The 25135-nt window shown below is 52.8% G+C and overlaps 1 protein-coding gene across 1 annotated transcript; it reads left to right on the plus strand.

Annotated features, from left to right (window-relative positions):
• Positions 1–1661: 1661 nt before the first annotated feature.
• LOC309591519 (ADAMTS-like protein 2) lies at positions 1662–23406 on the plus strand (the record flags this gene model as incomplete). Its single annotated transcript, XM_082313986.1, has 18 exons — positions 1662–1742; positions 8537–8679; positions 10881–10956; positions 11462–11564; positions 12544–12689; positions 13422–13545; positions 14804–14884; positions 15331–15506; positions 15797–16223; positions 16824–17244; positions 18069–18175; positions 18363–18489; positions 18851–19064; positions 19702–19857; positions 20248–20418; positions 22174–22350; positions 23021–23165; positions 23288–23406. The coding sequence occupies 18 exons, from the start codon at positions 1662–1664 to the stop codon at positions 23404–23406; spliced, it is 2994 nt and encodes a 997-aa protein (XP_082170112.1).
• Positions 23407–25135: the final 1729 nt, after the last annotated feature.

Here is a 25135-nt window from a genome sequence, read left to right on the forward strand (position 1 = left end):
GAACAATACGTAGGGCTGCAGGAGGGCAGGAAAGCCAAGAATTGGCTCTGAAGCTTTTTATGCCCCCTGCCTTTGTAGGAGGCAGCTCATGGCGCAACCATGTTATTTGTCAGCGCTCCTCACCCTCATTTTCTCTGGATGGGTCAGAAGCAGATCGCCCCCTCCTCCCCTTGCCCCCAGCCTGCTAGCAAACAGCTTTGATCAGGAGTCCCCAGTCGTTCCCCCCTGCTGCCATCCCTCCCTCATTCCTCTCCCCTCCCTCCACCTTGAGGCTGAAACCCTTGGCGGGGGAGAGGCAGAGGACTCCGATCACCTTCCCACAGTAAGGACAGGACATCTGGCAGGCAGAAACCGCCGCTCCCCGGGCGCCTGCCCCATGCTGGGGACACCTGAGGCCATCTTTGCACAGCCTCTGTCCACGGCTCACAGCGGCCGGCTCCGGGAAGGCCGAGGTGTGCCGGCACAGAGACTTGCAGCATCTTGCCAGGAGCTGCCTTCCGATCACAAACACAGCAAGGGGGGATCCAGAAAGGAGGGGGGAAGGTACCAGCAAGCAAATTCATTCCTCTTAAGTTGCACAGCTGACTACCTCAGTGTGCCAGCCTGAAAGCAGCACCTGAAGATGAGGATGGACAGGTTTCTTCAGCCTGGAAGGTCTCAGAGAGCTTATGGGGGCTTCTGGGGTGCCATTGCATCTTCCGAGAAGGCCTCTGGCAGAGAGCAGGCTGCTGCGAGTAGGCTCAAGTGGTCTGATTTTGCAGCGTGCTTTTTGCAGTTACTGCACAGACAGGACGCACGAACCCAGGCGGTGGAGAACAACTTCCACGTGAGACTTAAGCTGGGCTTTGGTCTGTGACTTAACAAACTGTGGCTGAGAACTGGGGCCTCCAGGCAACCGCGTCCCCTCAGTAAGGACCAGGTCATCAGGCTCACTCGCCCTGCGGGCACAGGTCACCTGCCACACCGGCCAGAGCCGCTCGCCGTGCCCTGGGTGATGGTTCCCTCCCTCCAGCTGCCCTCCGGCCCGAGCAGGGCCGAAAGGGATGCTCTCAGAAACAGGGCTTGCCCAGAACGGGCAGGAAAGGTGAATCGGACGGCAAATGGGGTTTTTTTTGTGCGGGAGGGAAGGAACGGAGGGCCTGGCCTCGCTTGGGAGCGAGGGGCGTGCGTGGGGGCAGCCCGGGCGGGTGCGGGAGACGGCGGGCGGCTCAGCGGGGACCGCCCGCTGCATCGCGCCGCTGCCCCGGGACGCGGCGGGGGCTGCGAGGGAGCTCCAAAGGGCGGCGAGAGGAATTCGGGCAGGGCCGGGCGCCGGGACCGGCCGCGGGCAGGGCGGTACGAGGGGGCAGGCTCCGGCTGCCCGCCCCCCTGCCTGCCCCTGCCCCTGCCCCACAGCTCGCAGGCGGGACGCGGGGCCGAGCCCCGGGCGGCGGGGCCTGGGCAGCGCCCGGCCCCCCCAGCCCAGCCTAGCCCAGCCCAGCCCCAGCCCCCGCCGAGCGGCCGCGCCGCGGGTCGCCGCCCGCCACCCGGCAGGTTGTAAAGTCATTAACTCCCTCAGCCATGCCGGCCCGCGCTCCGGCGGCGGCTGCTCCTGCTACCGCCGCTGGTGGGCCGCCTCGCCGCCTCCTCCGCGGCGGCTGCAGCAGCAGCAGCAGCGCGGCATGGCCGCCGCTCCCCGCCGCCTCCGCCTCCTCCTCCTCCTCCTCCTCAGCGCCGCCGCCGCCGCCCCCCTCGGCGCTAAGGTAAGCGGCGGCGGGTGGGCCTGCGGCGGCGGAGCCTCCCCTCTCTCCCTCCTTCCTTCCCTCCCCTCAGGGAGCCCCGGCGGGGCCGGGGCCAGGAGGGGCGCTCCGAGCTGGCGGGGCCGGTCCCGGCCGCCCCGGGCCTGCGCGGGGCAGGGGCAGGGGCAGGAGAGGGCGGCCCGGGCCGCGCTGGGGAGCGGGCGGTCGCCTCGGGGGAGCGGCGGCCCCTCGCCCTTCCCCGCAGGTTTCTGGTTCCTGCAGGGGCGAGCCTGGACTTGGGGGTCCCCCCGCTGCCCTCCCTCAGTCTTGAGGTGCTTGAGAAGGGGGGTTTTGTCGTAGTCGCCCCAGGTTTACCCCCGGGACCAGAGGCTTTGCCCACTCCCCAGCGGCCTGGCACTGCTAACAAAAGGCCGGCGGGGGGTGAGGAGGCTTCCCAGCATCACCCGCAGGACCCTGGGGGAGCAGGGCCTTTCCCTGCCTGGGGGTTCGCCCGAGGCTGCCCCCCGCGTTCACCCCTAGCAGAGAGTTGGCTCCAGTTTAGGGCCGAAAGCAAGCAAGTTTCCCTCTTCCCTCTCCCTCCCGCCGCCCCAGGCAGGGGTTTAGGCAGCTGCTTTCTCTGCTAACCGTGGGGTGCGCCTCAGCACGGAAGCCCCACGCTCCCCTCATCTCTGCTCTCCTCCACAAAGGGCCCCCCTCAGCCTTCGCCTCCCTGCTGGCACTGACACCCTCTGCCAGTCCCCTTCTCCTTCCCGCGGCCCGGCCTGGGAGAGTCGCCCCCGTTACTGTGGCGGGGAGGCAGCAATCCCAGCCTCGCAGGGCGCCGGCCGTGCCCCTGCCTTCACGGGTCACTGCGTGCATTGTGGCTCGGCGCTCCCGTTTCCCCGAGGGGAACCCGGCCAGATTTCTTCGCCGCTAAAGGGATCCTGCTCTGCTAAAGGAAGAGGGGTTTGGGTTGTGCTGCCCACCCCCACCCCCCAGACTCCATGGCTGGCATGAAGCAATCTCACATGAGCTGTCTTAAACACAGAGAAGACCAGACACTGCAACTTTACTGGAGATAACCCAGGTTTGAGGAGCGGCAGCCTCTCCTGTTCTGGGGCTGTCTTAATTTTAAAGCTCAAGTGTCTCATTTCCACTTTGTTTTTACCTTCACACACGTCAGCTGCCTGTTCTGTTTACCCCTTAACTGTAGGGCTAAGTGAGAGAGAAGCTTCAGGCAGAGCAAGCCGGGTCAAGCTAAACAGACGTGAAGTCCTTCATTTAGGACTGACCTGGACGGACTCCTCCATCAACGTGTGTACACAAGCCTTAGCTGCTCGTGGTTCTCCCTGCCCCCAGCAGCTGTGTTTGTATAGCACCTAAGACAAGGGCACCCGGGGCTGGGAGGAGGGCTGCTCAGCCCTCCCCAGGACACGCTTACACCAGTACTGTTGCCAGGTCTGCCCCAAGGACTCCGTTATTCCTGGAGATCCCCACAGAGCACTCCGATCAAAGATGCGTGGTACGACCTGGTTGCTAGTGTTGATTGGTATCTCTGGTGCAAGGCAGCACACAAAATGGTCATTAGGGGATTAACCTGCAGTTCCTCTTACTGTCCAGTTTTCTATATGCAACATGAGTTGCCAAAGAGTGCCAAAGAGTGCCAAAGAGTGCCAAAGAGTGCCAAAGAGTGCCAAAGAGTGCCAAAGAGTGCCAAAGAGTGCCAAAGAGTGCCTCAATCCATAGATAGGGTAAGCAAATTCCTTCCTGTGTGGGGCTAACTGCATTCAATGCCTCTGGAAAACCTGATGATAGAGATGCCTCTCATGCACACTGCCTGGTACACCCTTCTTCCCCTTCACAGATTTCCATCCTTTCTACCAGCTTGCCCCAGAATAAGTGCATTATCCCACTTGAAAGGAATGACCTAACTGACTTCGATCAAGTATTTTGTAATGACGTGCAGCACTTGCCTGTGAACTTTCTGTCACGGCAGGATTATGAACAGTACTTGGTAGTTCTCCACTGGCTTCTGTTCACCCGTTTTCTAATTTGCTTCTCATCTGCGCCTCATTATATGTTCAGATTTCTGTTACTTATCTGCTGCAATATCCCATCTTTAGCAAGCTACCATTTTTCCCCAGATTAGTGTTCTTCCTGATCCTGTAAAAATTATTCTGCGTTGCTCATTTTACCTCAGGATACCTTCCCCTCATGGAAAACTCCTTCTCCAATATCTCGTTTCAACTTTTCTAAGGAAAATTTGATTTTGTGTCTGCGTCCAACATCAAATCTCTCATACAAACTATCAATCTAGTCAACCCAAATAGGATAAAACAATGACAGGATGAGAAATAGCTTTACACAAACCAATTCTTTTGTAAAACATCAGGGCATAATTGCAAATGCTATTGTTTTTTTCAGGGCTGTGGTAGAGTCTGTCACCACAGCTTTAGTCAGAGAATGACACGGGGGACCCAAACCAGGGGAGCTGAACATGGCCATTCATTTCCAGATAATAATCAGACGTCCATTCCAGGCATTAAGACATCTGAAGCTACTTATTATTTCAGTAAGTAGTGTGGTTTGCTGTAGAGAGAAGCCCTTAAATAAAGGGATTGCAGAAATTTTTGGTAGAGGACATGCAGTTAATGGCCTCAGAAAAGGTCTGTGAAGAATTTATTTAATTTTCAGCTGCTGTTTCTAGTAGTTGTATAAGCTCAGACGGGGTTGAGCAGAACAGTTTACGACAGCTACTGTGCCCTTCAGTGGTGGGCCAGCCCTTAAGGCATGCCAGGCTGCAATGGAGAGCCTTCCCCCTCAAGCTCCTCTATGAAGGGAACTAGACAGGCATGTTTGTGGTCTCTCTTCCCAGACAGCTTTTTTTACAGGACCCAGGGTCTAATGAAAGATTAGGCACAACAATAAGGAACACGGGAGACTGGGCCACCAACACGGTAATTGCAGTTATTCCCAGGTTTCTGGGAAACTCTGTAGCTCAGAGCTGATCCAGAGCCTGACAGAGAGTCAGTGGAGAATTTATTTTATCCCTTTCAGCTCTTCAGAAAGACCGCCTGGAAATCCGATAGGATGTCAGTCCAGACCCACCCTTCTTTGCAGGGCCGAAGCATTTTGTTTGTGGCAGCCTTTGTGTGGCAGGGGGGAGAGGGGAAGCAGCTGCTGGGTCTTTGGTTAGACGGAAAAAGCTTTCAGTGATGCTAGCTTTGAGACCGATGTTTCTGTCATTGATATTGGCAAATCCGGAGACATATTTTATCCTGGCAAAGTTCCCTGCAGGTTGGGGTTCAGAGCTCTGGTCCCCCCAACAAGGGGACGGGAGGGCAGCCCTCACCTACTCGGTCGCCTGGCCTCCAGCGTAGGTGCAGAGGCACAGAAATACCTTGGTTAGCCTCAGAGAGGAAGAACTGCAGCTGTATAATCACCGGGTGCCAAGCCACAAACGCCTGAGGGGAAATTCTCGCGGAGAGCACCTGGCGGAACTGGAATATGGTCTATCTTTTCTACGGATGTAAATTCTAGTCCTTATATTCCTCATCACCTAAGGACTCGTATCTGACCCTCTTACCTCCTTCAGACAGAGCCCTCACCCAAGCCCAGGCAGAGCCAGCCGTATAAAGACTGGACCTATGCGCATCTCCTGCTCAAGTGTTTCTAGCTTGCTCTGTTTCTGTGATTCTGCAGCAGAGTGCAAGTTACAGCAGCTCCAGCATCTCCCATAACCAGGGGAGTGCAAGAGAGTTGTTGTAAAGCCCCTTTGATTTCTCCTGCAAGGAGGAGGTGGGGGGGATTCACTTGGCCAGAAGGTAACTCTTGGGATTTGCTGAGGGGCTTGGGAAACTAAAGCTAGGAGCTAATCTAATCTGGAGTCTGTCCCACAGTCCTTAATTTATTATCTGGAAATTTGGAAAACGCAAGTATCTCTAATTAAAAACAAGAACGATTTGTGTGTCATGGTTAATGCAGATTTATTTCTGACAATATAATAAATTCAGCACAGATTGGAACCAGCTGCCCCAGCTCTAAGTACCTGAAGTTCCCCCTCCACATCGTCAGGCCTGGGACTCGGATGCAGTTGTGCCGTAAGTCTCACTGGCCAAGGGGACAGATCAGCATTGTCCTTGCTTACGCAAGGAAATAAATGCTCCAAGGCAAGGACTGGCAAGGGAGCTTGGTCATGGAAAACATGAGAGCCAAATCAATCTACTTAATAAGTGATTGATTCCTCTAGTGCAGAGAGGAAGCAGGAACAGGGCTTATGGATACAGGGGAACACATTTTATTAAAAAATAGTCTCTTTGACTAGCATCCTTCAATAAATCTTCATTTGGGCTCCTGTCATTCCTGAAAGTCATAGCGCAGAGAAGAACATATCCTATTCTAACTGGAAGAGAGAGGCACACAAAGGCAGAGACACTGATCTTCCCCAAACCTCAGCTCTGCCACCATGTGCCAAGTCTCCTTGCATCCAGGCAAAACACCCAAAAGCAGTAACTCCGAAAAGGAACCTGCAGCTTTCCACCACTCCAAATACACAAAGTCTTTTTCATATCCAGGGGCTGAACAGGCTCCTTCCCTTTGCCCATTTCCCTTCTTCACCGTCTCATCTATTGGGATTCTAAGATCTCTGGAGCAGGACTATCATGCAGGTTGCAGCTACACAGTTTTTTATTGCCATCTGGGGAAAAGCTATGTATATATTGGAGTTTTTGGTCCACATGCCTTCCCTCTAGGCAGTCCATGCGCCTCACATAACTACTCAGTGAAGTGGTAAGGCACCAGCTTTGATTATTACCCCAGCTATGGGAGAACCTGTATTGCGCTGAGCTCTCCGCACAGATACCAGATAAATCATTGGCATCCTCCTTCCCAACAGTTGTGAAGAGCTCTTCCTCCCCAGACCTTGAGATGCTTATCACAGAGAAGCATAGAAGGGGTCAGGGAAAGATTTTAGCAGAAAATACCTTACAGTAAAAGATCTTTTGTTTCTTTCCTTTGTAAATGTGGAAGCTACATAGTCAGCATTTGCATTTACAATTTGATAATATACAGTCAGACAAAAATTCTCATAGGAAATAGGTTGAGATGATCATTTGGAAGAAGAGAAAAAGGTATTTTTGAAAACATGCCAGTTTCTTTTAAATTTCATTTTTCTCTTGAGCAACTCAGCTGCTGGCCACAGCATTTGGTCCCTGTCAGGCAAGTCAACTCCAGCCAGAACATCTAAATACAGCAAAGAGTTTTGTTGGATTTTTTTCCAAATCGACTATTGTAATCACTAGAGAGTAAAGCGTCAGGTAACACGGTGCTTTTTTGCAGCAGAGTAGGTTACTTTCAGCGTGCTCCGGCTATCACCAAGAAGAGGCATTATGCGCATTTCAACTGCAAGAAGTTCCAACTTAAAAACATTTGCATAAAACCAGCTGCATCTCCTCCGCCCAGAGGATATTCTGTTGGCAGATGCTGTAGAAACAACAAGTTCTCAGGCAGGAATTACACTACAAGATGAAGAACACTTTGGCTTTATTACACCATGAAAGAGCATAAATTCAAGAGATATTGAATTCAAGATTCACCAAAATAGTGAACGGAGCACATTTAGTGATAAGCAAACCCTGCTGAGTTTTCTTCCACATCAGTTATGCTTTGCAGACCGGTTCTTTGCAACAGGACTATCAGCCACTGCCACAAAACAGCATGTTTCGCTTATACTAGCTCTGATACAACTTCCCTGAGCCCTTACTTTAACATAGCAGACTTCACACACACACAGATTACTCATTTTCTTCTACTAATACTGAAACACTGTCAGCATTTTCAGCTAGATAAATCTCTTCGAGACACTGTCCTGTGTTAAACTTACTGCTGCATTTAATGCTACTCACAGCTGTATTTCAGTAAACAGCAAATTAATTCTTGCACAGGCTAGTTTGCCAAAGTCCCTGGGAGCTTTTAGGCCATCAGACATTAAACCGGAAAATATTGCAGGGAAAAAAAACCCAAACAGTTAAACATAGAATCCCTTACCTGCTGGGAATTGTGGAGGCACAGCCAACAGCAGCCCACTGCAATGACCACACTGGGGCCAAAAGGCCTCAGCTTTGCCAAATTTAAAGGCTCAGCCCCAGCAAGGCATGCTGGGAAAGGGAGCAGTTCTCCTCTGAGCGTAGTGGGGTGCATGGGGAGAGGGGACAACAGCAACTGCAGTAGGTTCTGGTTCTGAAGCACTCTTGAAAATGACTTTTGTGGAGGTTGGAGGGTGAGAAACTTGGATCTGAGCTGATTTAGTCACAAAGAGAAGGTTACGTGTTGAAATGCAGCTCCGGCAAGTGACAGATGCGTACCCCCAGCTTCCCTGCGGGCAGGCCTCCGCGCGGCCAAGCACCGCCGCTCTTCCTCGCCTCTCCTGACCGCGTGCCAGACCCAGGCGGGCAGCGTGAGCTGTGGTCTGCTGTTCTGTCTGGCCCGGGCTGGGAGCGATGCTGTGGGGTCAGGCTGCAGCTGGTGTTGCTGTCACACATGTCCAGCCTGGCAGCCCTTCTCTATATCGTGTCATGAGATCTTGGAGGCATCCTCCTTCCCATGCATAACTCAGTCTTGGAGGGAAATTTGAATTTTGAGATGTGTGAGCCTGGCATGATCCCACAGGGGTCTGATCCTGCCACGGTTTTCCCAGTGATGCCTGTTTAGAAGGCGTCCAGGTGACGTGCTCCCTCGGGGAGCTGCCTTTGGAAGGCCCTTCTCTGCCTGGGGTGGTGAGGAGCCAGGTTCTCCAGCTAACTGTGCTCTGTTTCTGTCAGGACAGTAGTGAGGCAGCAGATGGAGCTGGCCCCTGGGATGAAGAAGTCACCAAGTGGTGGGGAGAGTGGAGCTCCTGGTCTACCTGCTCTCGGTCCTGTGGGGGAGGCGTGATGTCCCGGGAGAGGCACTGCTTGCGACAGAGGTGAGTCGTGTCCCAGCCTGCACCCTGTGGCCAGGCCTCAAGCACCAGAGGGGAAATGGGGTGCCCCCGACCTGCATTTTTGGGCCAAACCTCCGGGGTTTGCACGGTCGTTCCTTCTCTCTTCTGCAACCTCTCGGAAAGGAAGGCGGCTATTGCCTGTGGGGTAGGCAGTGAGCAGGCAGTGGTGGGAAGGGCTGACGAGGGAGAAGCACGCTGCAGTGGGGCAGACAACAGGCCCCCTAAAGATGTCACTCGCTCAGCCTGGCTCGTCCGATGGGGAGCAAGGGTTGGTCCCCTTTTGGGGTCTGTGAGAGACTTGAAGATGACGGGGTTGTGGGCTGGAGAAGACTAGCTCTATTCCTCTTCCCTTTTCTTCCACAAACCCTAGCTTACCATGGCTGCTCTGACTGACCTGACCCTGATTTGTAGCCAGTTCCTGTGCTAAGGATGTGGGTACATATTTCCAGACACCTTCTGGGAACTTGATTTACTCCTGGCAGCAGCCAGCTCAGCCACGTCTCAGCAATTTCCCCTCTTTATTCCCTGCAGAGCTTGCAAGTCTTTTTCCCTCTGTCATTTATCTGGCTGTCACCTGACAGCATCTCCTTTGTCCCCTACAGTCACATTTGTCCCCTACAACTGCTACAGTCCTGGACAGGGTTTGTGGGAATGGGGAGAGCTGGGAAACATCAGCTGCCTGAAATCCCGCTGTCCCCTCTTGGTCACCTTGCCACCAAGCCCTCTTCCTCCTCGGGCACCTCACTAACCTGCTACTCTAGGCTCCTGAGATGTTAATGAGAGCCGGCACCCTGCAGCACAGCAAGCCCATGGGGGCTGCCCGCTACATGCTTGGCCCCTTTCCCTTCTGCGTGAATGCAGTCCTGAGCGGAGGAAGCTCAGACTAGGGCCCCCACCTGCCCTCTTTCCTGCAGCAGAAAACTTCTTTTATGTGGGCTGGTTGGCAGCATGGAAAGGGTCCAGGTGTGCTGCAGTACCTTCCCTCTGGACATGGCCTCCCCCCTAACTGGGCTTGCCAGTGTCTCTGCCGCTGCTCCTCCTCCCCAGCACACCGTGGCCATCTTGGGAGAGCAGTGGGAAACAGAGGGCGGGAGGGAGCCTGGGGCTGTCCCACACCCCCACACAGCCAGAACAGCCCTTCTGCCCTTTGCCTGCTGCCAGAAGAGAGATCTTTCTCTCCATTTGGCATCTTCTCTATCCTTGACTCCACAGCTGGGGAGGGGAAGGCTTTGGTGTGGCGTTTTACTCCAGGGTTCAAGTCTGAATTTAAAATAAAAAGCCCAAGATAAAACCCAGCCAAAAGGTTTCTGCAGCTTTAAGGAGAACAGCTTAAGTGTAAGCCAAGTATGCCCACAAAACAATTTCTGCCTGGGTCTGCAGGCAGTCTCTGTTTCAGCTGAAAGGAATGGCAGTTTTCAAGCCTTTTGGTGCAAATTTAGGCTTTGCCTACATTGTGTAAAGCATTGCTCTGCAGTCTCTCTAGCCAGTCCAGCTTTAATATGCCTATGGAGTTCTTCATTACACAGTGCATCCTAAGTTCCCAATACTGTTAATGCATTGTCTACTGCCGTTCTTTACACAGACCACATTGCCTTAATCTGTGGTCTTCAGCCATTCTCCCTACATCTTCCCAGCTTTTAAGAATTTTTTCACCTTTCCATCAGTCAAGAACTCCAGTATCCCCTGCTGGCCAGAGCTAAAGCATTGTGTTGAGAAATTCCCATGGTTTAGGTCCATCATCTGCAGCAAGCCTTTCCTGCTAATCTTTTAAGGTGGCCAGTCCCCATGAGAGGTGCCATCTCCCTGCCTACTGCACAGTGAATCCTGAAATCAATTCCCCTGGTCACTGCAAATCCTGGGCGCTTCTATGGGAGTTCATCAGGGTCTATTGTCCTTTTGTCACATCAGCCCTTTTGGAGCTGAGAGGTAACGGGACGCAGTGGTGGTGATACTGCAGTTGCTCCCCGTCCTGCCCCAAAACAAGAGTAGTCTAAAATCACAGTCCACCTAAAAGTGCTGAAAATGTGTTTCAGAGGAGATGTTGGCTAGCCTAGATCCAGAAAGCTTTGGTCCAATAAAACACCTGCCTTGCTTCTCCCCATTAAGTCAGGCCTGACTTCTCTGTCATCCTCAGTACCTTAGTACTTCACAGACCTCCAGCTCATTTTCTTTCTGCTTTGCAGGCTCCAGATGCCCCAGGGAGCAAACAGCACCATGTGTGTTGGTCAAGCCAAGCACTACCAACTGTGCCAGCAGCAGGTGAGAACGACTTCCAGTACTCACTGGTCCTTACTGCGGCATGCGGGCCTCAGGGGGCCACCCTTGGAGCTGCAAGAGCACCAGCACTCAGGGCGCGACTGGTCCATCAGAGGAGTGCAGACAAGGGGCACGATCCACTCCTGGAGGAGTTGATGGTGTGCCTTTGAAGATGTGGGAGATGGGCTCTACTCTCTGGGACTGAGAGGTGGGGGAAAAGGATATAAAAACATACTTCTTGTGGGGCGAGGGGAGGGACGAAGTTTTTCCAGTATGCTTTTCCCTTCGCTGGAAGTAATTTTTGCAGGACTGTTAAATACAGCTGTCTGAGGGGCCCTTGGCGATGGAGGCCTAGCCTTTCTGCCTGTATTACAGCACCTCAAAGTCCATCACTGATTCCAGGGTGGACAGGGCATTTTCATCCTCCAAGGATGCAGCAGGGACAAGGAGCTGTCACAACTATGGCTGTGACATAGGGAGCTATTGACCACATTTATTCCCTCCATAGCCCTGCCCAGCCAACACAGCAAGCTTCAAACAGCAGCAGTGCTCCAGTTTCAATGCCAAAGCCTTTGGGAAGCGCTACTACCACTGGATGCCCCTCTATCCAGGTGGGTTTTCACAGCTTCGCACAAAAGATCAGGGTGAGAAAACACCCACAGGATCTTCTCAGACACAGGAGAAGGGGAAGGTCCCAGGGGACAAGGGATGGATGCTCCTGGCTGGTCTGGAAGTGCTTCCCTATGCTCCCTGCTTTGGAGAAATCGTTCCCTGTCTCTTCACAGAACCGTTCCACCCAGCCAGGCCTCCTCTCTCACCACATTGCTCCTGTTTTGGATTCTACATCAGCAAGCACTGGTGGGCAGACAGGACACAGGCTTCTCTGAGTTGTCTTGGCTAACCAGCAGTCATCTTGGCAGAGTGGGTGTTCACGCTCTTTGTGCCTTCTACCATTTTGGCTGCCTCTGTCACCCAGCATGCTTCCTACTGGGTTGGTGGTGGGTTGTTCTGAGCAGGATGCTCATCAGTTTCCTGCACAGGCGAGACAAGTTGCTTCACATGGGTTGCCAGGTGGCCCTTGAGGCCCAGATTCAGCTCACCTGAGATATTGCCCTCTTTCTGGACCCACTTGTTTTTCTCTTTCCATTAGCTGCCAAGGGGACATAGAACATCTGCATCTCTAGCTTCAGCTGCTCAGCTGGATGGAGTGTAGCTGGCCACAGCCCCACACAGTCGGTACCCCTCTTGCACGTCTTGCTTGCTCTTGTGTATTTATGTGTGGCCTGGGATCTGCTGATACAGATTCCCATGTCTGGCACAGGGGATGGCACTGCAAAGGGGAGAGGGTATGGCAAGGACGAGGGTTTGCCAGCAAGAAGCATTTCTGCTAGGCATGGTCCCCAGCTGCAGCCTCATACCGTGACCCCTTTACTACTACAAAATCTGTAGCCTTGGGGTCTCATCTCAAGCAGCAAAAACATCCAAGGTGATATCAAACCATCAGTATGGATAAGAGGAAAGTCCCCTTCCTCGCTGCCCATCTCTGAGCACCTTGATCTGCCTGGTGACTTTCTGCCTCTGTCCCTTCAGATGACTACACCAGTATCTCCAACAAGCCATGTGACCTCCAATGCACCACCCAGAGCGGAGAGAGGCAGCTGATGGCCCGAGCACAGGACGGTACCTCCTGCAAGGACAGGACCTATCAAGGGGTCTGCATCAATGGGAAGTGTGAGGTGAGGCTCTGGGAGGAAGTAGTACAAAAATTGGTGTGTAAGTGCATGGCTGGACCACCTGGTCATCGCAAGGCCGGGGGGCTCAGTAGGGAATCTGAAACTGAGGCCTGGCGTGGAGTAATTACATTCACTCTTGAATGCCTATGGACTAGAGGAGAGCGGAGAAGTTCACACAAAGGGAATTATATACATCCACATGTTCCCACTGAGTGACAGCACTTTCTTCCCAGCACAGAGAAGACTAGAATTGCAGGTTTGTTTACATAGTCATCCAATTTAAAAAAAAAAATATCTTCAATTTGATTTTTCACCTCATATGGCAAGGATGAAGGGTGGTTGTATATAGTGTTACAGGGAGGTGCCTTACAACCTCGGAAAGGCCTGCCGTTGATGCAGCATCTCCTGGAGGGTGGTGATGTATGTCACTATTTCAGTGAGAAGGATTGGCCTAAATACAGAGACAGAAGGAACCAAAACAGCTTACCCAAGTTACTCCGTTCACCTACACGCACAAGCCCCTGCCCCAGGTTCAGGGGCACAGTGTAGGTGGTCACAAGTTACACAGGTGAATTTCTGCTGCTGTTGGATTCATTCGTTACTCCACTCCAAGCTAGCCTACACCCCCCACCCCAGAACCTCACCAAAAGAGCATGGTAGCATTTCCTTGACAAGACCCTGACCTGTGGAGATAAGCTAGCCCCAAGAAACCCTCTCTTGTTTTATTCTTTGCAGCCAGTTGGGTGCGATGGGAGCCTGTACTCGCCCCGGACGATGGACAGATGCAGGGTGTGTGGAGGGGACGGCAGCACTTGCCACCGTGTCTCGGGCAGCTTCCGAAAGGCAATCTCACAGATAGGTACTCCCTGCTACCACAGTCCGGAGACTTCACCTACTACTTCTTACCACCAGCTGGCGTGGAGGGTGACTGGCTTGAACGCGAGTAGGAGTTCCCCAGCTGCTTGGTGGAAAGAGCTGAAGAGTGCCACCCCTGCTTAAATGCCTGTGTTTTGTCCTTTTCACTTAATCATCAGAGGAAATTGGTTTGATGTGCTGTATATTAGGCTGGTAAGGTTTCCCTTCACCTCTTTACAATAGGAAGCAGCTGGGGATCTATTTGTTCCTATTGATTTTGGCATCTTGCCCACCTCAGATAATGTGAAGAGATCAATGAATCTTCTTTTATTTGTGCTACGTCTTCATCTGAAACTTAAGCTCCTATGATGAGGGTCACTGTTTTTTTCAGCCTGCACTTAGTCTCCTGCTTTCCCCAGTCCTATGGCTGGCACAGCTGAGGGACAGTCCCTCTGAAACTGGGCTGAGATTCATCCCTTGCAACATCATGGCTCATTACTCCACCCAAAGAAGGAATAGACTGTGGTATGCTCATTAGTAATTAATTAACTGTGGTTTGAGGGTGCTTTGGAACATAATTTCACATTGTTTCACTAGTCTGCCTCGCTCTCTACAGACACCGGACTAGAAAAGCACTCAGGCCCCTTTCCAGAGAAGGGGTAATGGTGCTAACCCCTCTAGCAGTACAGATACAGTTTTGGCTTCCCATTCCAGTCCTTATAAAATCTTACAGAATGGGCAAGACCTGCATTTCTAGCAGGAAAGACAAGCTGCCAAACCACGTAATTTAAGAGCCTTCTTATTTCCTCTCCCTTTAAAGGTCAATTTTTATGCTACTCCTGAGACAAACTCTGTTGAGTCAGGAGCTGAGGGGATCTATGGTCTTTTCCATCCTCTGTTCAGCATCAGCCCTGATGACTAGTAAGCTTTTTCTGTCCTCTTGCCAGAAAGAGTGTGAGAGCACATTCATTCACACACCTAAAGCCAGACCGTTATACTTGTGCAGTTCCTTCTTGACTCCAAACCTAGCAGTGCTCAGACTGAGCCTTAGAGACCTGTAATGGTGATCTGTAATGGGACGTCAGAGGGGACCTGGGATTAGAGCTCGCAGGCTGGCACAACATGCGTTTATGTCCTTAGTGTCCTGCCCCTGAAGGGCAGTGCCACCCTCCTACATACACACTTACCCACAGGCTGCTTTTCCCACCTAGACCTTTTTATTCTGTCCTCAAGGTTTCCTCACCCTACATTCTGTTCCTCAGGTTACGTGTTCATCACCAACATCCCTGCCGGTGCCACGGACATCCTCATCATTGAGCGCAGGAAAACAGAAAACATCCTAGGTAAGCAGAAGAACCGGATGGACATGGAGGCCCCAGTTCAGCTGCCTGTGAGGTGGGAGGAGGGCTCTGTGCCCTCCCATCTGTGCTGTGAGAGCTATCTGTGGGCATTTCCTCCAGGGTAGCACAGGGGCACTTCGTCTCTCCATAAACCGAGGCTACCACATCTCCAGCAGCCAGCGGCAGGAGGGACATTTGGAAACCAAGCTCACTGTGGGCAGTCCCTGTTGTGAAGACATTTGTGCTCTTGTTGGAGAGGGAAATGAAAGCAGCAGGCACCGAACACGGCTGATCTGACCTCATGCGGCAGATGAATGCTGGAGGGCCTGCAGTTCTTTTTCTATCAGGCTTTTCTCAGTCATGAGCTGTTTACTCTCCTCAGCGCCAGTAGTGCAGCCCCAGTGTTCTGCATGGAGTATCCCATTTGTCCCTTTTCTCTCTCTTTGAAGCACTCGCAGATGAATCCGGGCATTTCTTCTTCAACGGCAACTCCGCCATTGACAACCCCCAGAACTTCAGGGTAGCTGGCACGATCTTCAAGTACCGGCGGCCTTCAAGCCTGAACTCAGATGGGCTGGAGTATATCATAGCTCACGGGCCCACTAACCAGTCTCTGAATGCCATGGTATGTGAGGAGCTAGTTTTAGGCTTTCCTATCTTGCCTGTCCCAAAATTGTGAGCCTCCCTCAGACAAAGGGAATATTAACGTGGTTCCCAAGCCAAACTTGAGTGTGTAGGTGGCTGAGGAAGCCAGGTATTGTCGGGGGGGGGGGGGGGGGATCCTCTTGGATTTATGAGGATGCTATTTTCTCTTAACATCCATCACAAAATGGATGTGGCTAGAAGAGGTCTCTGGGAAATACACGTCCTTAAAATAAAAACAGTTTTGTTTTCTTTCCCTGTTGTTTCCTCCAGTACTATAACTTTAATGGGAAAATGCCACACATAACTTATGACTACACTGTACCGCGGACGCCACCTCTCCAAACTGCAGCCCCTGCTGTAGACAGACCTCTCTATCATCACCTACCAGAGACCAGCCAGAACCATCCTATTCCAGCCAACTCCAGAGCTGCCCAGGACTTCAATGCCACATGGCTCTCCTTGTTGCCAGATGACACCAGCGAACAGCTTCCTCTAAGAGAAGGGCATGAAGATTTAGGCTTTGGTCACTCGCACTTCTTCCAGACCAACTCCACCAGTCAGATTCGGGACTGGGGCTGGGAACAAGGTGAAGAGAAGGAAAAGTATGACTTCCAGATAAGACAGGTCTACCATGCAAACACAGCAGGAGAGGAAGAGGAGGAGAAAGCAGTGGCAATTGGTGGAGAAACAGAGTTGGGTTGGTTGCTTTGTTTATCCTTCTGTCCCATTTTATTCATTGAAAGCGGACATCCCACATTGGTCTTCTTGAAATCTAAGGCGGCCTTACCATCAGGGCGGACAGGAGGGAAAGATGAGTAATAGCAGGGTGGAGACTGTCAGGGAGCAGCAAGGGCCAGTAGCTCCATAAGGGAAAGGGAGCTGGGAGAGGGTGGCCACTGTCAGGCAGGGCAGTCCCATGGCATCTGAGCTTGGCAAGCAGGGCAGTGACAGCAACAGCTCCTAGCAACCGCCCAGTGATCATCAGGTGAAAGCAAGGTGACAAGTCAAATCTGAGATCAATCTGGGAAAGCCAAACAACAATTCAGGGACAAAGTACACCTGCAGCGTTGCTTAGGCCAGGTCTGAAGGCCCAGGCCAGAGCCTAAATGGAGCTCCTGAGCAATGGGCAGTGAGTGTGTGTGAGGTTGGTCAGGGCAATTAAGGCCTGTTGGTGCACCCTGGTGGCAATTTATGATTTTGAGGCCAAATACGCAAATGTTTTTTGCCTTGTTAGATACCACATGCTGAAGTATAAGCCATCCAAGGTAATTAAAGCATCCCTGTATTTTTCCTCCAGCTCTCAGGTTCAATCAGATTTCCATCAGCACAGCTGTACCCTACAGCATGAGGAGATCCGAACTTTCAGAGAACAGCCGCATAGCATCCTCCAGGCTTCGTCTCTTCAGGCGACTGTGTCACCGAGACCCACACAACACTGCCTTCTGTAGGGAGCTGCAGCACTTGGCAGCCAGGCTGGCCCCGAGGAACTCCACAGCAGGACTACGGACTGAGCCGGCAGCCTGGTGGCCACAGGGCCTCCACAAAGCAGCGGCCCATAAGAACTCACTGGAGGACTTGAAGGTGGAGGCATTTGCTGGGAGTCAGGGGCAAGCAACCAACTACAGCATGGTGGCATCTGTGGAAAGCCCTCTGCTAGGTGCCAGCCCAACCGCGGACATCAGCCAGGCAGAGCCTCTGCAAGCCCCTGGCACTGAAAGGTGGCACTTGATTTCCTGGGCAAAACAGGAGCATGGTTAGCTGGGGAGGGAGGGTCAAGCCAATCCTCTGGTAATCTCACTGCTGTCCTTGATGTCCCCATTCTCCAATGTCTATCCATGCAGCTGCTGCAGGTGCTTGACCAATGGTGTGTCCTCTGAAGACTGGTTGGCACAACTGGCCTGACAGAGCTCCCAGAGTGTATTTCGCCCCTGCCTCTAAGGGATCTATTTAAATGGGTTCTGAAGGACCTGGCGGGCCAACACTAATGTGATTGTAAAGAAAGCCAGCAGTCTATAGCAGGTCGCAGACACACATTTACGAGCACATCATGCCCCTTCTGTCCCATTCTTCTGGGCACACATGCCTCTGTAACTTCAATAAACATTTGGCAAGTTAACGAGGGCTGACTTTTAAACATTTCTGGCAAGCCACATGTGACCTCTCCCACCCCATTATATGATAAGAGGGACCTTGCTTGAGCTCCCCTTTCCAACCCAACATCTTACCTCTCGAGGTGATGATAGCATGAACTGAGGCTGAGGGCACCCGTGTGTTCGAAAGACTGTAATATAGACAAGGCTCACTATGAACGATGCCTCCTCTCAGAGGATGGCTTTTCACAGCCTTGCTAGTTGAATTCAGGAGGTGGATCAAGGCTTTACGCTCTGTTCATCAGTGGTCTATCTTGCCCAAGATGGGGGAGATGGAGAGTGGAAACACTGTGTTTCTTCCTGTCTTCAAAGACAGTGAAGAGGAAATTCACTATATTTTATCTTTGCAGCCATTTTTCATTTTTAGCTCATGCTGCCTCCTTTTTCCACAGCAATGAGTTTGAAGTGAGCCCCATGGGCCATGACGACATTAGCTTGGCTGACATGTATCGGTGGAAAGTCTCAGCTTATGCCCCCTGCAGCTCCACATGCACTTCAGGTAGGTTTGGCTTCAGGTACTGATCATGTGAGGTCCTTTTTGGCTGTTGATGGAGAGAGTACTGGTATTTTTTAAAATGGCAGGTAGAGTTTCAGATGCAGTGAGCACTCCAGTAATTTAATCATGGTGGTAGGAGGCTTTTGGATCTGATGGAGTCCGACCAGAGAGGGTCTTTATTGCCCAGCAGGTATCAGCACCTCCTATGCGATGTGTGTCCGGTACGACGGAGTGGAAGTGGATGAAACGTACTGTGATGCCCTAACCCGACCAGAACCTACTCACGAATTTTGCACAGGGAGAGACTGCCAGCCTAGGTGAGTGGAAAGGACATCAGCTGTCTGTGGGGACAACCTATCTTTGTAAGGATCATTTTTCTGCTTAAAGTATACAGCCATTTCTGGGCTGGAAGATACGCTTCAACAGCTAAGCCCTTGTATCCCCTTGTAAGCAAAAAGAGGGAAGGAATTTGCTGCCTAAATTGCCTGCTAAGGACAAAGTTGGCTTTCAAGACCAGCGTCGCCTTAACACAGACATATACGTGATGAGCAGAATCACAGCAGCAGCAACTGGGTGAGGGAGTCCCAGGTGTGCAGGCACTCCCCAGCCATCCCCTGTCCCTTGTCCCCCTTACCTGGGTTTTCCTTTGTGCTTTCTCTCCTGGGACTGCTCATGGAGGTGGGAGACGAGCCGGTGGAGCGAATGCTCCAGAACCTGTGGTGAAGGCTATCAGTACCGCACTGTGCGCTGCTGGAAGATGCTGGCTCCAGGCTTTGACAGCTCCGTTTATGACGACCTCTGTGAGTCAGCTGGGCTGGCCAGGCCCATGGAGAGGAAAGCCTGCAAGAACAAGGCTTGTGGGCCCCAGTGGGAGCTCTCCGAGTGGTCTGAGGTAGGCAGCAGGGGAGCTTTGCTCTCAGAGGTAAGCGGTCAGAGCTGGGCTGGGGCCTGGAGGAAGGTGGCTGGCAGATGGTGGGTGCTGAGGAAGCCCCTGGCCAACTGCATCCTGGGGAAACAAGGACTGCCATTACTCGCTGCTCCCGTGTTCTGGCACTGCCCAGTGAACAGAGGCCATTGCAAAACATTTTTTCTAAGGTCACTTCTCAAGCAGGATGTTGACCAAATGAAAGCCCTGTCAGCAAGAGGCTTTGCTTCCCTCTTCCCAAGGATTTAACTAAGGGCAGATGGGGAAACAGCATGGAGACATAGAGGAGCTAAAACCCAGTCGAAATCCCTTTGATTAACTTCCCACAGCGTCCTTGGGAGTGGGACAGTGGAGCTGCCCAGTGACTTTGAATAGCAGTCCAGGCCTCAGCATCTTGGAGCGTTGAAGCTCTAGGACCCAAAGTAATTAAGCAGCAGAGATAGAGATGGACCCTCCTTTTTCTGTCCCTGCTGGGGCCGTTACCCTCTCCCCTAGTGCAGCAGAAGGAAAACGGGAGAAGGCATAGCTGCCTTCTTCACCTTTGCTCATCCCCCTTGTTCTCTGCTTCTGCGCCCCCGGGGCTGACTCTGCATGGCTATTGCAGTGCTCGGCCCGGTGTGGCACGCAGGGGACGATGAAGCGGGAAGTGCGCTGCTCGGTGGAAGCACCCCTCTGCGACGAGTCCCAGAAGCCCAGCAGCGAGAAGGTGTGCACAGGCCCACCCTGCGACCGCCGCTGGACCACTTCAGATTGGGGCCCAGTGAGTCTGGAGGGTCTGCTTCTCCTTGAACCCGATGCCGGGGATGCAGGGCTGGCGGGAGGGAGCAGGGGAGCAGTCATGCTACTGCTCTCTTGGCCTTCTTCTGGCAGAGGCTAAGCTAAAGAAATTAGAATAATCTGTATTTTTGCCTCTCCATGCTGTAAATTTTCGTTAGCTGTGAGGCGAGCTCCATTCAATAATCTGGGAAGCTCACAGTACCTGGAGAATAGAAGCCCCTGACGAGATGTACCTCTAAAGACCCTTGAGATTCAGTGCCATAGTCCCAGTGGCAGGGGCTAGGCTCTGGACTCAGGTCTTCTGGCACCACTGACCTTGACCCCTCCACCTTCCTGCTTTCTGATGTGTCTAAATGCCCTTTATTCCTCCAAGTGCTCAGGTTCGTGTGGCGAGGGACGCATGAGCCGCTTCATCGCATGTCGCAACCTGGAGGGCAGAGTGATCTCTGACTCGCAGTGTGACCCAGCCACCAAGCCCCTGGCTGTCCATCCGTGTGGAGACAAGAACTGCCCCGCACACTGGGTGGAGCAGGAGTGGGACCAGGTAAAGCCAAGCCCAGCTTTGTGTCCTCAGCCCTCCTTCCCACCCTGTATCCCGCAGGAGATGGTGGGAGCCTGGCTCCCTTGGCAGAGCAGGATTGTGTGGTGCAACCTCCAACCGAGGAGCTGTGCCCTCATCCTGGCTCCTTCCAGAGAGAGGGAAGGAGCAATAAATACCTCAGCTTGTCCCCCTCCTTACCTTAAAGACCACCCCAAAGTTTGTGGCATTTGCTGCCTTCCCAGGGACCTCCATTGGAGGGCAGCAATGTCCTAAGGAAACCCTCCTCTCCCGCCTCGGGCTCCCAGCTGACAGTTGCAGACACCGCAGCAGAGCTCTTCGTCCAGAACCTGCACTCAGCCCCACAAGATTTTGGTCCCACCACTAAAGAGAAAGCCCCAACAAATCCAGCTTCATCTCTGATAAATAATAGCCAGAGGTAAACCTGAACCACAGCCTAGATCCCTGCCCTGGAAGTCACATCCAGGCCGTGACCGTATACTTGCCTCAGGACTCGTAGTCTGGTGAACATGGTCCAGGTGCCCTGTTCTGCCAAGCAATCGGTCTCTGCCAGTCTACTTCCCCTCTGTTGCTCAAGGCCTAGGGGCTCTGGGCTTCCTGTTACAAGCTGGTCCAGATCCCAGAGCACCCAGAAGGAACTCATTGAGTCAGTTGTAGGGTTTGGGCTTTGTCTTTGAAGTCTTGAGCAAAATAGGGATTCACAAAGCACTAAGGAAGAAGATTTCTAGGAAACCAGGGAAGCAGCCAAGCCCTCTCCCCTCCAACCATAGCTAAACCTCTGTTCTCATTTTGCTACCCTTTATAACTGTTGACTACATTCAGCTAAGTCTCCCTCCAGCACTGGTAATGAGCACAAACTGGTTAAACCTAGGGACCTGTGGCAGTCCTGTAACCCTGTCCTGCTCTGGCCTATGGTGTCGGTCACAAACAATGCTGCAGTGCAGTTTTTCAGCTGTGTCCAGGCTATTAAACTCACCTGAACTCTGAAAGACCAGCTGAGCTCCCTGCTTTTGTGTGTGCCAGCTTCTTTGCCTTTGCTGTGTTCTCATGGCTGATCAGCTCTGAGTTCACAGGATGACGAGGGGCAGATGCAAGCCAGCTGTGCTGGCCCTGCTGTGGTGAAGAAGGGCTCAAAGCAGTGAAATCTCAAACTGGCAACTGCATCCATGGGCATGAGGGAGCAGAGCGAAGCTAGAATCAGATCCTGCCTCCTGCTGCTTCTCTTGGTGGCGTCCTAAGAGAGCGGGAGCTCCCAGCTAAGCCTGCATAGCTTTGGGCTCAGCAGTACCTCTCCATGCCAAGCACCTGCAGTGCACCAGTCTGGGCCCCTTGGGCCCACGCAAAGCTTGTCAGTACTCCAAGATGTAGGTTGCTACACGAATAGGCTACACATTTTTTGAGCAACATAGATAGATACACATAAAATAAGATAGAAACAGCCTCTTGTAGTCTTACCTTGGCTGCTCCAGCTCCCTTATGGTAGCTGCTCTCAAGGCCAGCCAAGGTGAATTTGGCATCCCCAGTGCTGACTAAATGCTAATTACCAGCTCCTGTCCTGGCTCCTTAAGAAATTCAGCTCCTTTGCAGACACCCTCCTGTGACCTGGGCAGCACTACCTCTGCTCGGCTGGTGTTAACACATGCATGAAGCACCTTGCTTCTGAGCAGGATGCCGTCTTACTTGAAGCTCTACAGCTGACGAGCATCGTTTGTTACCTGGCTGTTACGTTCTCTTTCCCAGTGTGATGCCAGCTGTGGGCGAGGAATGAAGACCCGGGTCGTCTTGTGTGCAGGCCTGGAGAACGGTGTGTACAGGGAGTACCCCGAGAAGCGCTGTGAGGCCTCTCAGAAACCTGAGGAGCAAGCTGCCTGTTTCAAGAGGCCATGTTCAACGTGGTTCACTACCTCCTGGTCTCAGGTAGGGCTTGGGGTGGTGGGGAAGAGGGAGAGGAGATCTCGTAACCCCTGGCTGGTGGAGCATGACCTTCGCTGAGGATTTCTAGCAGCCTGTTCTGCCGAGGGCTCCGTTAGGTCTTGATGGGACCTTGAGCTCTGCTCTTCTGCAGATCAGGCAGCAGGTGGAGGGACTGGCACACCGGAGCTGGGGAAAACCTTAAAGCATGCGGATTATTGCCTCAAGCAAGAGCATGTACTGCACTGCAGGCAATACAGCCATGTCTCTTCCTCTGCCAGGAGTCAGTGTTCTGTCTTTCCCTGCTTTCCCTTGATTTTAACTGGTGAGCGTTTAGGGAATGGGAGGACAGGGGAAGCTGGGCCTGGCTCGCAGCAGCCATTTTCTCCATCTTCTATCACAGCATCAACACTCAAAGCGAACAATTCCGAGTTGCATTAAAGAGATGAAAGCAAACTCTCCCTTGCTCTGCCCCAACCCTGACTCAGGGAGGCTCTCCTCCAGCAACAAAAGGGGAGCATAAGTTTGACGTCAGTGTGGGATTTGACCCAAACCTCCTCAAGAACAGCCTCCAAAGCAGGGACCAGGAGGCCTCACTGGAGGAAAGAACTTGGAAACCACAGAAAAATAAAAAAATGCCTCTCATGATCCCTTTCCTCTCTCTTGGTCCTGACAGTGCAGCAAGACGTGTGGTGCTGGTGTGCGACTGCGTGAGGTGAAGTGTTACCAGGGGGAAGCGCTGGCTCAGGGCTGTGACCCCGCTTCCAAACCAGAAGCCAGGCAGACATGCCAACTCCAGCTGTGCCCCACAGAGGCACCAGGTAAGTCTGGCAGGGCAGGGAGGGAGAAGAGCAGTTGGGAGCCCTTTCCTCTGTCCAGCTCTCTGCTGGGGAAGCACATTACCTCCTTTTTAATCCCTTCTGTGGATGCTTCTGCTCCCCAGAAGACGACTGTGAAGACAAAGTGACGGCCAACTGCGTGCTGGTGCTGAAGGTGAAGCTGTGCTCTCACTGGTACTACAGGAAGGCTTGCTGCCGGTCGTGTCGGCTCAAGTCACCCTGACAGCTGCCAGGCCGTACTTCCCTTCCAAGTTCAGGGGGAAGAGCCCCCTTGGGCCAGACTTTACCACTTGAAGCCACCCCACTTGGCTTGGCTGTGGAGCCAGTCCCTGTAGACCAGCCTGCTCAGTGAGGAAGAATTCCTAGGACTTAGTCATCACCGTTCCTTCTCCACCAAGAGGATTTTACACAAGACAAACGATCAGTTCCTAGAAGGCTACTGAGAAGTGAGTTGGGAAGGCCTGTTCCTGCTGTCGTCATCTCTGAAGAGCTCTAGTCGGAGGCGGTGGGGCGCAGAGGCCAGCCTGCAGCAGGGCACAGACGACAGCAGCCGTCTCTCTGGTCTGCCCTGCAGGTTCTTCTACTACAAGGGCAACTTCCAAAACACACTGAAAAATTCTGTGTCACAATAAAGAGCTAAACTGTAAAACTGTGTTTTTAGGATGCATGTACCTAGGCCAGGGGCAAGGGAGGAAGAGGGACACAAGAGGAAGGGAAGCAGGAGCAGGAAGGGTGGGGAGGAAAAAATCCTTGCAGCAGTACAGCTTCCAGGCAGCACCGGATAAACCCCATTTTGCGTTGCCTGCCAAAGAACAGAAACCACTCCTATTTTTGTATTTCAAAGTCCTCATTTATTTCTGACATGGTATTTGGACCCACAGCTGAGCAACAAAGAGAATAATAACAGGAGGAATCTGAAGTGGAAAAAATCTGGGATCCCTGCCCTGTCCTGTTCCTCCACCATCCCCAAAAACCTTAAAACCCACGGTTGCATCTCCTGTGCTTCCAGCCCTTTCAGACTCACCCATTTCTGTGTGGCCATGCCAGGCCCAGGGTGTTGTGTTAGCCGTGAGGAGAACCCTCAGCTTGGCCATCCAGCTACTCTGCAACTGCCTCGCCAGCCTTAGCACCTCATTAGCAGGCGGCAGGTCACGCTTAATTTGCATGTGATGAAGATAACGACGCGGTTGCCTTCCTTTCACCGGAAGGGTGACCCACAGAAGCACAAGACTCCTGTGGTACTCCCACCCTCCGGAGGTCACGGCCCGGCACGTGCTGCCGTTGCGGTAGGAAGCCTTGCTGCGTGCCAAGAGGTAGAGTTGGATGTCGGGAGCCACCGTGCCCGCGAGCTGGCTCTGCGCCCTTCGAGGGGATGGTATCGCAGGGCTATCTGGCAGAGCCGTGTGGGCGGCAGCCGGCAGGTCACGCTGGGACATATTAAGTTCTCATGGCTCCCAGCAGGATGGAGACCTAGCTGAGCAGATGCTCTAGTGGGAAAGGATGGTATTTATTGAGTTAGCCAAGATTTTTTTCCAATTACAGACCATATTTTCAGGGAGGAGTGCTGGCTGGATGGGAAGCAGTAGGAGCTACGGGATATTGGCCAGTGGGATCCAGATCGCTTTGCTGCTGCTGACTTTCATCTTCCCTCCTGCCTGCCCTTAATGTGAGAGGACATTTAAAGACCTGCTATCACTATTTGGAGAATGGAAGGAGACTCTCTAAAATTTAGAGATGCAGCTAGCCTGAGTCTCAGGATCATGGAAATCCAGTGTCTTTCTGGGCCAGAGGTGGGGAGATGGTGCACAACGTCTGCCCAAAAGGCTGTGTAAAAGGCGGGCTGGGGCAAGGCGTTGGGTTACAAGGACTGTCACCACATTTGGCGTTCATCTGGCTCCTTTTCTTCGGGTAGTTTGAGCAGAGGTGCCAAGGCTTGAGCAGGTCCAAAGTGT

The sequence above is a fragment of the Platalea leucorodia genome (genome assembly GCF_965183815.1).
Source record: "Platalea leucorodia genome assembly, chromosome: 5".
In the NCBI taxonomy this organism is placed as follows: Eukaryota; Metazoa; Chordata; class Aves; order Pelecaniformes; family Threskiornithidae; genus Platalea; species Platalea leucorodia.